The sequence below is a fragment of the Mastigoproctus giganteus genome, chromosome 10, assembly GCF_048544385.1.
Source record: "Mastigoproctus giganteus isolate SK-2022 chromosome 10, ASM4854438v1, whole genome shotgun sequence".
Taxonomy (NCBI): domain Eukaryota; kingdom Metazoa; phylum Arthropoda; class Arachnida; order Uropygi; family Thelyphonidae; genus Mastigoproctus; species Mastigoproctus giganteus.
The window spans coordinates 102,404,733-102,421,970 of record NC_143584.1 but is presented as its reverse complement, the minus strand read 5'-3'; the positions used below and the strand labels follow the sequence as shown (position 1 = coordinate 102,421,970).

At 35.7% G+C, this 17,238-nt stretch overlaps 1 protein-coding gene across 5 annotated transcripts in view; it reads left to right on the top strand.

Moving 5' to 3' along the window:
- LOC150079193 (pleckstrin homology domain-containing family G member 5-like) overlaps window positions 1-17,238 on the top strand; it is a 559,615-nt gene that overhangs the window by 523,270 nt on the left and 19,107 nt on the right. For all 5 annotated transcript variants that reach the window (XM_090382446.1, XM_090382448.1, XM_090382445.1 and 2 more), the window contains one exon: window positions 13,783-14,633. In XM_090382446.1, the coding sequence (XP_090238572.1) occupies window positions 13,783-14,633 (851 nt within the window). The remainder of the gene's footprint in view (window positions 1-13,782; window positions 14,634-17,238) is intronic.

The following is a 17,238-nucleotide window of genomic DNA, read 5'->3' as shown; positions in this document are numbered from 1 at the left end:
CTAAGGATGATCTCATAATTATGGCTAAGGGTTTGCTTACTTCCTTTGACACCTCCTTTAATATAACTGGATAGATCCTATCTACCCCAGGTACTGTCATTAATAATCCTGCCAACAATTTCTTCTCCACTTTGTTCTCCGTTATTACAAAATCATTTAGCTCCCTGTTAGAATTTAGTTAACTTCCCCTTCATTATAAAATTTCTCATGTGTGAATGTAGATGCAAAATACTCATTCAGTTTGTCAGCCATCTGAGCAGGATCATCAAAAGTCGAACCACCAAAATCAAATGGACCAATCTGATTCATACCCTTCTAGAGTTGACATAAGTAAAGAAGTCTTTGTTGTTTTCTTTACATCCTTTGCCAAGGATTTCTTGTAATCAGCCCTCGCTTGCCTAACCTCCTTTGTGACTTGATTACAGACTAGCTTATATCTGCCATAGGTTTCTGTATCACCTGATAATTTATATGCATCCCACACATTTTTCTTCTCTGCCACAAGCTCATTAGTTTATCTGACCTCCATTTAGGCCTAAATCTTTCTTAGATGGTGTGAAGAGCCTAGTAGCCTCCAAGATTAAGTCCCTGAAGGCGTTCCATTTAGATTTCACCGTTGGTAGCATCAGTTGATCCCACTGTATAGAATTTAAAAACTGTCTGAGACCACTGTAGTGACAGAAGCAAAAGCCCTTCCCTTTTCCCCTTGATCGTAGTTACATATTTAAGTAAATCCCACATCACTACACTGTGATCACTGTCACTCATTGGTTCCTTTATCTGCAAATTCTTAATGTATGAATAATAACTGCTGATAAGGAGTTCCCCGGTTGCCCCTCAAATCTTGTTTCTGTAGAAAACAATCCTCCAATAAATCCATAAAAGACTTGCTACTGTGCGAGTGACCAGTCCACAAGTTCCAATCAATGTCAGGAAAATTAAAATCCCCCATTACAAGCCATTCTGATTTACTGGCCCACTCTATTTCTCTGCACAATTGTTCATTGTACTCATCAGAGTCATTAGGCCTATAACATACTTCTACTCTCATTTTGCCTTTCCCAGTGCTTAAGTCACACCAAACTGACTCAATATTTCACTGTCCACCATATCAATTGGATGCACTTTCATGGAATTTGTGTTTCTTAACTAACAACATAGTCCTCCCCTCCTACCCTGTCTATCCTTTCTATACACATTGTACTCCCCAAATTCCAATTCTGCACTGTTTTATCTCTGTGACACCATGTCTATGATATCCAAACAATACTGCCTTTGGTAGTATTGTTTGGATATCAAAATTCATTGTTTGGATAAATAAAATTCATCAATTTTATTTACTATACTTCTAGCATTGGTGTATATGCAAATATACACTGAGTGATCAGTGAATTATGTCCAACCCTATGAAAACTGAATGCAGCCCATTGACCACGTGAGGTACAAGAATGCACAGTTAGTCAACCAACATAGCATAGATAAGGTGTCTGTCATTCAGTAGGTAGTAAAATTCTGAGCATGATGGGTATAAGGAAGGATTTATCGGACTTTGAAAAAGGACATTGTGGGAGCTCAACGACTGTTGCCTCGGTTTCCCAAACGGCTGAACTGGTGGGGTGGTCGAGAGCTGCCTTTGTTAAAGTGTACCAGGACTGGTGTCATAATGGTCACACAACGACCCAATGGTAAAACTGCAAAGGTCAGCAAAAGGTTAATGTTAGAGGTGAGCTTCGGGTCCGACAACTCGAACAGGCGCAGCACTGTTCGAGTTCACTACCCAATACAACAGGCCCGGGCAAACTATGGCCCGCGGGCCGCATGCGGCCCGCCGTACGTTTTTGTGCGGCCCGCGAGCTTTAATTTTATTTTCGAAAAAAGTTTACTTATTTTATGCCTTTTGCGACGCCTTTTTTAAAAATAAATTTGTATATGTAATACATTATAGAATTTGTCGACTTGTAAATTGTTTTATCATATCAAATTGGGATAGAATTTGAAATTGCGCGCGAACTGGAGCGAGCCAACGGGCGCTTTTATAACGGTATAATTTGCGATTATAAACTAACCGCACGAAACTACGGTAACAGACAACCGGTGATGACGACAACGGCTCTGCTGCGGTTGCGGAGTAATAGGATAGGACTGCTGACCGGCCGCAGTTCCAATATGTTTTCTCTGACGGTCATCCCGCAGTTAGTTTTTTTTGCGTTAACTTCGGTTATCATCTTGGTGCCAGTAGCGATAAAAATAATATTTACGCCCTTTTAAAAATGAATAAAAAAACGAAAATTTCAACAAGAGCATCGTGTCTTCAATGAAGAGTGGAGCACAAAATATTTTTTTGCTAACATAAATAACGAGACTATTTGTCTCATCTGCCGGGAGAGTGTCTCAGTGTTGAAAGAGTACAACATTAAAAGACATTTCACTACTAAACATTCCGAATATGGTGCCAATTTAACTCCGGAAGCGAGAAAGAAAACTGCTGATGGATTGATTCAAAATTTATCTAGACGACAAAATGTGTTTACGCAGCTAACTAAGGAACAAGAAGCTACTGTAGAGGCAAGTTTCGTTATTTCTCATATAATTGCAAAAAAGCAACGAGCCTTTTTCTGATGGAGACTATATTAAAGAATGTATGACTGAAGCTTGTGGAATTATATGTCCTGATATTAAACACAAATTTGAGAATATAAGTTTCTCTCGGCGAACCGTTGTAAGAAGAATTGAATGTATCGATACAAATTTGAATGAACAATTATTATCAGTATTAGAATCCATAACATGGTACTCGATAGCTCTCGACGAAAGTAACGACCAAAAGAATACTGCGCAGTTATTAATTTTCATACGTGGATGTACCTCTAATTTTGAAACTATTGAAGTGTTTCTTTCAATGGAATCTCTTAAAGACCAAACCACGGGAGCTGATATATTTGAATAAGATGAAAAATGCTTAACAAGATATAATTTACAATGAAACAAAATGGTAAGCGTAACAACTGACGGAGCACCAAGTTTGACAGGTAAAAATGTTGGAGCGTTAAAGAAAATTCAGGATAAAATTTGTGAAAATTATCCCGATTATAATTTAATTACAATTCATTGTATTATACATCAACAAGTATTATGTAAAAATGTGTTAAAAGTTGAGCATGTCACATCTTGTATTAGTAAATTAACTAGTAAATTTTAGTAATTCTAGTAAATCTAGTAAAATTTAACGAGTAAAAGTTTATTTACTAGTAAATAAACTAGTGAATTTAATACGATCGAGGAGCCTGAAACACAGACAATTCGTTAATTTTCTTCAAATTATTGAATCCGAGTACACAGATATTCCTTATCATAGCCAAATTCGATGGCTTAGCTTAGGAAAAGTTCTTCGGCGAGTATGGGATCTTAAAGGTGACATCATTCTATTTTTAAAACTGAAAAATATTATGGACTTTCCCGAATTAACTGATAATAACTGGATTTGTGATTTTGCATTTACCCTGAACATCGTGACACACTTAAATACTTTCAACACCGTGTTACATGGGAAAAATTTATACGCCCATGATATGGTAAAAAGATTGAATGGATTTCAATTAAAACTCCAGTTGTTCCTTCGACATTTATTGATTAACAAGGTAGACCACTTTCCAACCATGAAGTTGCTGAAGATTCCAGAAAGTAAATTTGAAAAATATTGTGAAATTATCAACTCTTTGAATGACGACTTTTCACGAAAATTTGGTGACTTCCGAAAAATTCAGACAAGTTTGGCAATAGTGCGCGACCCATTTTCAATAGAAATTGATAGTGCACCGAGTGAACCACAACTTCAGATTATAGATCTGCAGTGTGATACCGATTTAAGGGAATTGCACCGTCGTGAGGAAATCTGTAAATTTTACAATACTCTTAATTCGGACAAATTCGACGAACTTAAAGATTTTGCCCGAGAAATGTTGCTTATTTTTGGATCAACCTACATATGTGAACAAACATTTTCCATATTGAATCTAAATAAAAATTCTTTACGATCAAGCATCACCGATGAACATTTACAAGCAGTTTTAAGAATCTCAACTACAAAATTAACAACCGAAATTTAAAAAAAATGTTAAAAGATGTAAAACAGTTCCATTCGTCTCATTAAATTCTTGGTTGTTAGAGAATAATTTTTTTATATTATATTTCTTCTTCATGATAACAAATCATATATATCTAAAAATAGTATTTTACGTGCGGCCCGCCTTCTTTTTGAATTCCTATTGTGGCCCTTCAGCCCAAAAGTTTGCCCAGGCCTGCAATACAACATGGGCCAACCCGGAACAATATCTGGCATGACCATGCGTCGTTGCATGCTTGTGTGTATGGGCTATACCAGCAGACGGCCCCTATGACATCCTCTCCTAACCAAGGTTCATCGGCGTTAAAGACTCGCCTGGTGCAAAGAGTATGCAAGTTGGACGTTAGAATACTGGAAGAAGGTGTGCTGGTCGGATGAGTCACGTTATTTACTCCACACCATGGATGGTCATGTACGGATTTGGTGTCAACAACATGAGGCTCTTCATGCATGGTATCAAAAGTGCAGGTCGGTGGAGGCGGTTGTATGGTGTGGGGCATGTTTCACTGGCAGGAACTTGGACCCTGGTGCGTGTGGAACAACGTATCAGTGGTCTCCGCTATAGCCAACTGCTTGCTGACTATGTACACCCCGCTATGTTACACTTTTTCCTGAATGGAAATGGTGTCTTCCAACATGATAATGCGCTGAGCCATCGGGCACTCAATGTGCAGGAATGGTTTGAGGAACATAGTTTTGGCCTCCAGACTGCCCCAATATCAATCCCATAGAGCACTTGTGGGGCACTATGGAAAGGCATATCAGGCACCAATCACCTTCATACCTGCATTGCTAGCTGCATTACACACAGCTTGGGTGGCTATACCTCCGGAACGCTTCCCATATCTTGTTGAATCCTAACATCTTTTCAAAAAAAATAAATAAATAAATAACAATAATAATGAAGAAAATAAAATAAACAAATAAACAAACATTTTATTCGAGGAGATCCGTTCTCTGTTCAGCTTCGTCCAATAAGTTTTGAAGAATCATCAACACACAGACATACAGGCACCTTCAAAAGCTGCCGTCGGTTTTATCGCTCTTAACCCGGTATTTTAATGTATTTTATTTGATGTATATATATATATTATGTATTTTATCTTTTTTAGTTGTAAAGTTATTTTAATTCTAAATATATAGAAGTAAACATATAGTTTTTCTAAAATTCCAGTTTCCGTGTTTTATTTTAATACGTAGTTGGTGAGAAACATTTAAAATCACAACACAAACATATAGACGTCAATATTAAATAAACACTTTATCATACTTTTGTTACAATTTTAATAATCGCAACCAATACATAACAAAAAAAATACACAGATATATTAATATCATAAATACATATAACACATTGTAATTATAAATACATAAGAAATGTCTTATTCAATTAAGGTTTACTTAGTATTTTTAAATACCGTATATTACTTTTTTATTGCCATATCATTAATAATACTAGAAAAATCACAATCTTTCTCGATACTTAATATAGCAAGTGCATTTAATCATTTTGCAGACATTGTTGAATGAAGGTAATTTTTAATAAGCTTTAAATTGCTAAAAGAACATGCTGCACTTCAGTCATAGACAATGTAAAGAAAATTCTTAGTACAATTGGGAAAAATTGGGAAAAAGTTCATTGTAATTGTTATTTAGTATATATTGCAATATATCCTGTGCATAATTTATCTTTTTCTTTCAAAATCAATTCTTTTAATGAAATAATTTCTTGAATTAGATCTTCGTTTACATCCTTTTTTATAAAATGTCACAAAATCCCGTGATTGTTTTTCTAATTCTTTGTTTTCTAATTATTTTATATCTGTTATTAATTTAAAACTGTAAATAATTTTAGGTATGTTTTGAATCTTTCTTCTATTTGTTCAATAATTGTATCAATTACAATATTGAAAAAATTGTACCTAAATTCTTACTCAGGATCTTTTGATACTTAATATTTTGCCAATTCTGAAAAATAATCTTTTCTTTTTCCTAACTCGTGTCTCAGGAAAACTCTCTGAAATACTCATGCTGTGTGCTATATTTAAGAATTCATCAAATTGTGATCTTAAATGTAGTATTTTGTTTTTAATGTTATTTATTAAATTGAAGGCTGAATCAATTATTTGTTTGTAATAATTTATTAATATTATTAATTTTAGACAATATTGAAAACCATACTGTTAAACTTAAGATGAATGGCATTTTTATAATGAATCTAATAAACTTTGAGCTTCAAATACTACTGCGTTATCATTACTAGTGTCAATAAGTTCTTCAAGGGCACTACAAGTTTATACACAGCTTTAACTGAATCTATTTTGGCTTCCCAACGAGTATCACACAACGGTTTAAGCATATTAAATGCTTTATAAACGTTGCAATACTCGAAAAAAAAATTTTTTACAGTATACTGCTGGAAGCAGCATAACAAATTAAAAGAATGTGATAAACAAGGCACGTAAATTGCATGATGATTTAAATTAATTATTCTGGATTTGTACGCCTTTATAGATTTTTTTTTTTTTTGGTCAGTGCAGTATAAGCCTCAGGCTTCCTTGCACCTTATGGCTAATAATAATAATAACCCTATAAATGATTCATTAATTATTAGGTTCTTGTCTGTAAAATTTACGCATCTAATTATTATTGTCTGTTCCGTGTGGGAAATATTGGGTTTACAATCCATTTGGATGCTATAATATGTAGAGGATTTTATGTCAGCTTTAATTTTATTAATGACTTCATTACTTAAAGCCACAATAAATTCCTTCTGTGATCTGTGCCAAATGATGCACAATTCTTTTCTTTGCATTTTTAATTCTATTTACATGATCCATTAACAAAGGGTCATATTTGCTTAACAATTCAATTAGACTTAATTTCCATTATTTGGCACTCCAATTTTTTCCTGAGTCCCTCTTAATGGAAGGTTATTATTAGATGAGAATAAAATCACATCTACAGCTCTTCGGAATAGTAATCTAAGATGTTCCGTTTCTTTATTTACGTTAATTTGAATTGTATTATCAATGGTGGAATGTAAATTAAGTCATTTTAATAATTCTTGCCAAACAATAAAAGAATGCGACAAATGGAAAGCTCCTGATCTCGAATTACCGACGTAAATTTTCTCCAATTATTAAAGCCATCTATAAACCGCATACATTTATCTCTATTTTTAGAAAATAATATGCAACAAAAACAATATACTGAATCTTGAGCTTTTGAATAAACTAACCATCAGCGATGTTGTTTTTCACCATTTGGCATAGTTTTAAAATACAGTAGGCCTTTGATTTAACGGACTTTGGATTTAACAGACAAAAAATTTCTGTCCTAAAGGAAAAATTTAGAGCCTATTTACTATTATTATTATTATTATTAGCCATATGGTGCAAGGAAGCCTGAGGCCTATGCTGTACCAGCCAAAAAAATTCAGAAGTTACCCTGAGAGAGAGAGAGAGAGAGAGAGAGAGAGAGAGAGAGAGAGAGAGAGAGAGAGAGAGAGAGAGAGCGAGCGAGCGAGAGAGAAGTAAAAAGGAATCACCAAGAAAGAGAAGAATGATGATATCCAGCACATCTGGTGAGTATGGGCTTGGCACACTCAGGCCCCTGGGTGTGCCAAGACTATACTCACCAGATGTGAGCCCCTGGGGCAAATATATCTGATAGCGTAGCACATCTGTCTAATGTGCGACACTATCAGACAGATGTGCTGAAAATTCTTTCTAATGAAATAAGGCTATTTTACTTTTTTTTATGAAAACCCCAAACATGAAAGGTATGAAAACCTATAGTACTTAGTACCATGCATGGGTTGAAGGAGAAGTATGGGGGGAGGGGGATGCCAGAAACTTTGCTCTAGAGACTAAACATGGGTTTCACCACTTTAAGCCTCTAATAAGCAAAGTGGTGGTATTTCACCAGTTGATGAAAGTCATCTACCACCTACGAACTGGCACCTCAGTAGCCAGGTGGGAAGGAGCAGCAGTGCGTAGCACATGCTTCTTGATTAGACCGGGGTTCAAACCCGTCACCACCAAATACAGAGGATGCGGAAAGGTCAGGGAATAACCACCGCATATCCCGGAGCAATATGGCCTTAGTTGCTAATGCTCCTAAAAACCAAATAACAAACAACAACAAACCTACGAACTGCTAGATAATTGCACCTGCTCACCCTAATGGTTAGTTAGCAGGAATGGAAGAATTAGATGATAGGTTAGTTAGCAGGAATGGGAGAATTAGATGTGTTTTTGTGCCCTTGTTGGCTGTATCAGTGAAGACTGATACAGCCAATGGATGTGGGCGTAATCGTTGCTTGGAAGAGGTGATGGTTGTTTTTGAAGAAATAGACAATGCAGAAGAAGATACAAGAGGCACCAGGACACTGAAAAATTTATATGCATACAGCATCGGATCTGCTATCTTCAACTTAGCACCTGCATGAAAGATATGAAGATTACTACTTTGGCTTGGAAGATATATGATGTAGAACCTGAAATGGACTTTGAGGAAGTTGAGACGTATCATTTTTGGGAACCTCTTCTGAAGGCCATCAACAAAAATGCAAATGAGAATGATGTGGAATAGTGGTTCGAAAATGATGGTGATTCAGGCTATCAAATTTTTCCTGAGGGAGAGATTGCAGAAAATGTTCTTCATGGAGAACAAGAGGACGATGATGATGACAGAGATGAAGAATCAGTTGCAGCTCATCCTAAATTGTCTATTATAAGGCAACATATGGATGACATCATACATTATATTGAATCATCATCAGACCCTGATGTGTTTCCTTATTATGAACATTTCAGAGAATTTTGATCTACAATAATAAGGAAGCAACATTAAGGTGTAAGGAAACTGAAGCTTGATGATGTCTTCAAGACCACTTCATCAACTGGATCTGTTTCACTGGAACCCTCTACTAGGAAGGAATTAACCTCTCCTTCTATATGACAGTTGTTTCTGACTCTGAAAATTGTGATACTTTCAATTCAGTTAATATTAATTAACTGAATTGAAATATTATGTATTTAACATTTCTTTGTGTTTTTTTTATTCAATGAGTTTAAGAATTTTAAAGTATTTTTTCCTTCTAAAATGAATTTAAATGAAAAAAAAACTGATGTTCACATTGAAAACAACTTTGTGTGAGCTTTAAAGAAAAAAAATAGCAAAAAGTGGTGGAAACACTCCATTAGTTGCATTGTATGGTTTTTGACATGTTTAATTAAAATGTTTGGTTCCTATCGTAAATTTATTTTTATATTTTTAACAGATGTTTTTAGTATAAACTTCTCAATGTACATTATAATAATATTTTATTCATACTTATACATTATAATAACATTTTAATACATCCTGCACATTGTAATTTGTTATTAATATATGTTTTTAAATTACATTCGATTTAACAGACTTTCAGCAATAGCGCACACCACTTCCCCCAATTAGTCTGTTAAATCGAGGGCCTACTGTAATAAGATATAGAGAAAGATCTACCATCAGCATTTTTAGGGAAAGTGTGTTGATCTTCTTGCTTAGGTCTAGTTTCGATTATATCTTATGGCCAGATATAATTTACATTATATCTGGCCATAAACCTGGATCACATATATTATCACTGTTGATATATTATCACATATATTATCACTGGATCACTGTTGCTGTTATCTTGGTGTGTTGTTTCATCAAATTGTATTTCAGCGTGACTTGCCGTTTCTTCTGTATTATCATATTCATTTCTTCTATATGAATAAGTTTCAACATTTTGGTTGTCAATTTGAATAATTTCTTCCTTACTTGCCGTTTCATTTGTATTTTTTTTCCACAATTTCTGCATTCTGATTGTCAACTTGCCTAGTTTCTTCCTGTTGGTTTTGTTCTTCATTTGCCTGAATTACCAAACTCATCTCATTATTATGAGATTTATTTTGCAGCCATGAAAACAATTCTGGTTCTGACTTTTTGAATTTTTGCTTCTTTTTCTCTTTCTCTTCAGCCAATTTTCTTTTCTGACACCCAGAGAGATTTTCTTGGCATCGACATTGTGGGTACGAAAATTTAGTAAGTAAATACGTTGGGTATTTAGTAACTAAATATACACATGTAATAAAATTACAGTGAAATTATATATTTTAATAATAATTATATTATTAAAATTAAAATAATAATTATATTATTAAAATGCAAAGTCAACTTTGGAAATTTTTTTGTGTGTATATAAAACGTGCTGTTTGTCAGCAGCGTGTTTTATTTTGCGTTGAAAAGCAATGCTTTTATGCTTTTTCTCCATAGCTAATTTGAAAAATAATTAATTTTTATACTGAACTAAATAATGAAATATTAACAAAAAACAAAACATTGAATATTAGAACAAATCTAAAATTACACTTAGACTTTCAGCATGGCTTACAGTAAATTACAGTAAGACCCCTGTATTCTCGGGGGATACGTTCCAAGACCTACCATGAATGGCTGAAACCACAGATAGAAGCGAACACCTGCTGATCCCATATATAATGGGATTTTCTTGTACATTACGTACCTACATACATACGTATAATAAAGTTTAATTGATAATTTTAACACACAGTAAGACATTATCAACATTAAATACGGTAATAATAAAGTACAGGAGACTCTTGAATTACCGGGGTTGGATTAACCAGGACACTTCAAGACTCCAAATTAAAAAAAAAAAAAAAAACCATAAATCATAAAATTTAAGTAATAACTAGAAGAGGTATAAACAGATATTTTATAAGTCGTAAATTAGTGACAAGAACCAGCGTTATAAGTCACATTGGGAGATTAGTGTACCTATTATCTTTCACCCCCCCCCACTGTCTTCACACGTACCACTCAAAAAAAAAAAAAAAAAAAAAAAAAGACCAAATGTCTAGTTTGATTTAGTGCATCACGTCGATTGTTGTGTTTCGTCGCACCACAAAAGGACAAACTTTGTTTCATTATTGATGTGGGGATGTTGGAATTTTTTTTTTTTTTTTAGAAATCACAAAAATGATGGGCAAACGCAAGAGGTGTGCTTTCAATTAAAAAAAAACTTGAGACTATTCAAAAGTTTGAAAACAGTGCATCTGTTAAATCTCTAAAGAACTCTTATAATGTTGGTGGCCAAACCATATGTCACATTGTAAAAAATAAAGGGAAGCATCGTACTGTACATGGAAATAGTGTGTGTAAAGTTTTTCAGTTTTTTTTTCCATGGTTAACAGCGGGTAACTGAATCAGTGGATACAGGGGCACAACTGTAATTTTAACCAATTAACTTCCTTAAAAATTTTCACTTTTTTTTCTTTTTTCCTTTTTCTGGGGCCCCAGTACAGCCAGAGGCCCTGGTGCCTTGCACCTGCTCCATCCTCCCTGTGGCCAGCCCTGCCTATTCTTACTTTTAGTTAACCTAACACAGCCCATGTATTTACTTGTTCCATGATGTCTCCCAGCAGCTCTTGAAATCCCCAGAAACCTGCTCTGCAGGCTGCTGCTCATCACAATAGAAGCAGTGCAAGAATCACTTTCGCCTCTGCCTGCGGCTACTGTTAATCTTTTAGTCTGTGAATCCGCCAAAGCCAGAAGTTTTCTGACCCACCTAACCTTGCCTTGATAGCATCAGCAAATATTCTTGCAAAAATTCTACCCCGTGAGCCTTGCACGATCTCTCTAGGACCAAATTGATTGACAAGGCTCTCATCATATACTCCCTCCTATTTTTTGTGGGCAGAATTGCAGACACTTTCAAATTTAACCCTAACTCATGACTTTTTTTCAACATTGACCTGTACTTGTTGAGTAAATCTGCAGATCTCTTACTCTTAAGGTCATTAGTGCCAACATGTACAACACTACCACCTTTTGTGCCCTTAAAAGATATCTGCTCTACAAAGTCATCAGCTTTTGCCCCTGGCAGACACCCTGGTCCTGTTCCACCTGTCCTTTTTGCATAATATATTCCTGTCTCCATCCCGTCTGCTGTGTTGCCTGATGCGCAGGAGTGAGTTCTAGCGTCGAGTTGGGTAGCTGAGAGCTTGATGGGCCCCTCATTAATTTCTTCGAGGGCATCTACCCTACATCTCAAATTCTCAAAGATGCTCATCAGAACGCTGAGTTGGCGCATCACAGTTGCAAAGTTATTTCCACAATAACCATTTGGCATCTCTCATATTGTGGAAATAACTTCAACTGTGGTGGCATGTTGCCTTACCAGGGTACCTGCCCATCCACTGATGATGAAGCCCCATTAGCTTCGAAACGATTGTCTGGGTAGTTGGTATTCACTTAAAATAAATAACAGTAGTCTTCTCTACTAGAGAAGTTATTTATTTGAAGTAGTGCAATACCAGCTATCTCATTGTGAAGACACCCAGAATATGAGATACAATTAAAACGATGCCTTTACACTACAATACTTAATTCAAGTATGTAGTAATACACCATAGTTTATGGTGTATCTACACCGATATTATATAGTCAAAATCATAATGTATGGGATGTCTATGCCTTGTCTTTCCAGTGCCTGAAACATTGCCTTATGCTGTATCGAGTCAAATGCCTTTTCATAATCCACAAACCAGGCATAATGGTGTTTTGTACTCATTTGCTTTCTCCATTAGCTGTGATATTATGTGAATGTGATCCATAGTCGAGAATGCTGCCGTAAAACCAGCTTGCTCTTTTGGTTGAAATTCATAAAGTATTCTTTCTAATCTGTTAGTGATGACCCTTGTGAACAACTTGCATATGGGGGACAACAAGCTAATTGGTCTGTAATTTCCAATTTCTGATTTGTCTCCTTTCTTATGCAGCAAAATTATGATTGCTTTATTCCACTTCTTAGGACACCTTTCCTGATGTATTTTGTGAAGAATCTTGCCAGTTTCTGTGTCATCTCTTCCTCCCAATTTTAACAACTCTACAGTAACTTCATATTCAGCCGAGACTTTTAAATTTATCATTTTCTTCAATGCGTGTTCTATCTCATCAGGAAGGATATCGGGTATATTGCATATGTTGCAAATTTGTGATCCATCTTTCCCATTGTTCATTCCCTTGCTCTTTATATCATACTTTGTAATAGTCTTCTGCTATTTATAAGTACACCATCACTATTCTTCAGGTACAGTATCATTTGTATTACTGCTCATGACTGCCTATTTAATCCATCTTCCCTTGTTTTCCCTTTCTGCTTATTCAACTTTTCTTGTGTTAAATCTTCTTATGTCCTCTCTGATGTCTTCTTCTTATGTCCTCTCTGAGTCTCTTTCTAATGACTTTGCATAATTCAGTATAGTTACAGTTAACTATCTCCTTTTTTAAGTCTGTAGTTGGCAACTATGCAAGAGAATGGCACACAACAGCCAAAGAAATTCAAGCACAAAATTATGAATGGAATAATGTGTTTATTTTCTTTTTTATTTTTCTAAAACAGTTTCTATTACATGGCAATATTCCCTTGATTGAATGTTCCTGGTTTTAAATTTGTCTATGTATGTGTATAAATACCTTTATTCTTAGATATATTATTTAACTCATTTTAAGGAGTGTATTTTAAGATTGTGGATGATTTTCTCAATTTTATTTTTGTTTAATTTTAACATATGCTGTATATGTTTTTTATTTTTCTATTACAGATTCCTGTTATTCCGCCATTGGTAAAAAATGAAGCAACCTCTCATTCAGCAGCAAACACGCTTTCACCATGTGGTATTAATGGTGGAGTGATACCAGGTGCCAAACCACCCCTTGTAAAGATGAAGAATATTTCTTGTCTTGGCATTCATAATGTACTACTTAGTGTAGATCCATGTCCTCTTAAAAACTCTGAACGCGAAGGCATCGTAACTGATATTCAAACTGTCAATAATGTTTCTCAGCAAACATATCCAGGAAGTAACACATTAAGTGAATCAAAGTTGAATGACAATAAGATTGTGCAAAATGATTGTCGCTATAACCACCACACAACAGATACTATTAATCTGTTGAGAAGTGATAAGAATACTAATCAGAAGCGAAGATCTTGGAACAGTCCTCCACATAAAGGTTGTGGAGAATTATCAGACAGTTTTTTATCCAAAACCATTAAGAAATGTCACAGTTCTGACTCTGTTAGAATGCACAGTGGTGGTGCTTATCAAACAAAATCAGAAAAAGTGGATGATACATATAAAAGTGATAGTGTTAGGAGTGCAACAAATTCACCTACAGAAAAATTAACATTAGATAAAGGTGAAGAGATTGGTTTCTCTTTTGGAAGTAAAAGAGAACATGAAGATCATATTCACAGCTTACAACAGCAGCATTCTCCTGTTTACCATGTGGATAAAGCATGTCAAGGATCCAACATTAAAATTGATATCAGTGAGGTGAAAGATGGCATATCTTCTGTTCACATCATGATGGATGATTCACACAACAAGCATTCAAAAGCAGATTTGCGAAGAATGAAAGAATTTCTTCTGAACAGTTGCTTAGAAAGCTCGTAAGTGATTTGCATTTTTAAGATTTCCTTATATCTATTAATCTCACATATCCAGCTGAGATAAACTGGTCTGTTTCAGCTGGATATGTAGGATTCTCCACCTCTTCCTTTTCTCCCCCAAGTAAGGAAAAACTTGGCGGGGGGGGGGGTGATTTTGTATATTGCATCTAGAGGATGAAAATACTCTAGTACATGCTGATTATAATAGCTTTTGTGTAAGAATGGAATGGATATCTATGTACACAAAAACAGTAGATTAGTTTCATTCATTTGGAAGGCCCTGAGTGCCATGTGAGCAATCACAGTGATTTTGCAAGTGATTTCAAAGTGTCTTCTCTCGTAATTAGTCCATTGCAGAGAGTTTTATAGTCTTCTAATTTATATAGTTATCTAATTTTGCTCTTCTCTTGCCTCTATGTAGAATGGCTGGAGCCGACTGGGCTAGCCGGGTGAGTAAAGTGCCTGCTTGGCAACCCAAAGGTTGTGGGTTCGAATCCCGCCTCGGGCTTGGATCAGAGTAGAAAATATAAAAACCTTGGGAGGTGCAATATGGCCACAGAAGCCGGTATGCCAATAACTAACAAAAAAATAAATAAATAAAAAATAACAACAAGCATGGCTGGAAAGCTATCTTCCCAGGGCTAAAAAGAGCAAAGTCAGTAAGCCAAACTTTACTCCTCTTGGATCTTGTTTTTTAGACCCAACTAAACAAGAAAATGAATATAACTCAATAAAAAAGCAAAGGACAGAAACAATTCATATAGAAGTCCCCTCTTTACTGTTAATCCATTCAACAAGGAACAAGTTCTTGGGAAAAGTCTGGAGACATTTCTGTCTCCAAATCTTTCTTATTCCTGTAGAGAAACCCTGGAGAAAATATTCAAATTTTGAAGACCACCAAATTTAGCAGAATATCCATAACAGTTACTCCACGTGCAACCTTGAATTCATCATGAGAAGCTTTATCTAAGTGAGATATGTTGAATGTGTGGAATAAATTCTCTCAGAATTTCTTCCTCACAAATATGACCTGAACTAAGAGATCAAGGAGTAACTGCAGTAAAATATAATCCGAACCAGAAATCTAATTTCTGGTTGGGATTATATTTCCCAACATTGACATTTAACAGCCCCAGGTTCCAAGCGATTTTGTGGTCAAGCATCTTGGCCAGTAAATTTGCACTCTGTATTGAAGAAATAAAACTGTTTCCTTGTTTTCAGTGTTACACTAACACTCAATTTAATAATCTTCAGTAAAGCAAGTCCTTTACTGAAGATTATTTAGAGCTAGATCAGGAGGAAAAATAACTTTCTTTCTTCTCTTAGTTTTTCCTTTTTATTTCTAACCCACTACCATTTAGTCACAAAGGTGGCACTACTCCTGCCTCCACATGACACGGCCGGTAACCTGGAAGAGGAAAAGCTCTTCCTTCCAAGGTGAAATAGAGCAAACAGTTCCGAAAGCCAAGAAATCCACTGGGTGCATAGATGAAACCCTCAGGGCAAAAACAATCAGAGCCTGATTTTGTTGAAGCTAAATATGAAAAGACTGAAGTAGACAGAATCTGAACTCCAAGCTTCCTTATTATCTACTTAACCCAAGCTTCCTTATTATCTACTTAAATACGCCAACCGATTGGCAAACTCTCCCCATTTCTAGTGCAGAAATGCCTAGAAAGCATAACAGATACCCCCAAGACAGTTTGTCATTCTTACTGGTTGAAGTTGCCATTGTTCGACAATCTGAGCAACTACTAAAACTGAAAACTTTTCGTGGAACTTCTGTTACTGTTTCACCACACATTTTCCTGAACACATCAAGAAGTATATCACCGAATCGGACATCATCGATGTCAGCTGAATTGTGACAAAGAAAGACTGCATATAAGTTCCTACTTGGAACATAATACTCACTTTTGTCAACCCAAAACCACCAACAGTGATCAAAGCAGGTTATCTTAACCTCCATGTTAAAACCTCCATTCCAAATCCCTTAGGCTGCTACAAGTGCCAGAAGTTTGGACAGTCACAGTCAGTCTGCAGAGGAGCAGCTGCCTATGGCACGTATGGATCCACTACTCACACCAATACTGATTGCACCACTACAACACCCAGCTGTCCTAACTGCAGAAAAGCACATCCATTTTCCAAGGAGTGTCCCCTTTGGAAACGTGAAAAATAGATACAGTGATATCATCTACCAAGAGGCCAAAAAAATCCTTACCAGCCCCCATTACTAATAAACCAACCTATACTCAAGCAATCAAAAGACAAATATCAGTTTGTCCCAATTGCAACCCAAACAGTGGTAACGATACCACCAAACAAATTGCTAACTGAGTGGGCAGGGTCAGTATTGGCCATTGTACCAATAAAGCAAAGTAACGCTATAAATACGCCAATTACTGTACAACCAGATCCCACTCCTCAGCAAAACACTACGGTACCTACTTCTTTTGATGAAACCAATCAGATTCATGGACTTAGAAGATAACTCACATGAAGATGAGAAGGTACTAAAACTATTTACTAGTGAGGAGATGGACATGGGAAAACCATACTTCCAAAGAAAGGGGAAGGTCAATTTGAGTGATGCAACGATGGT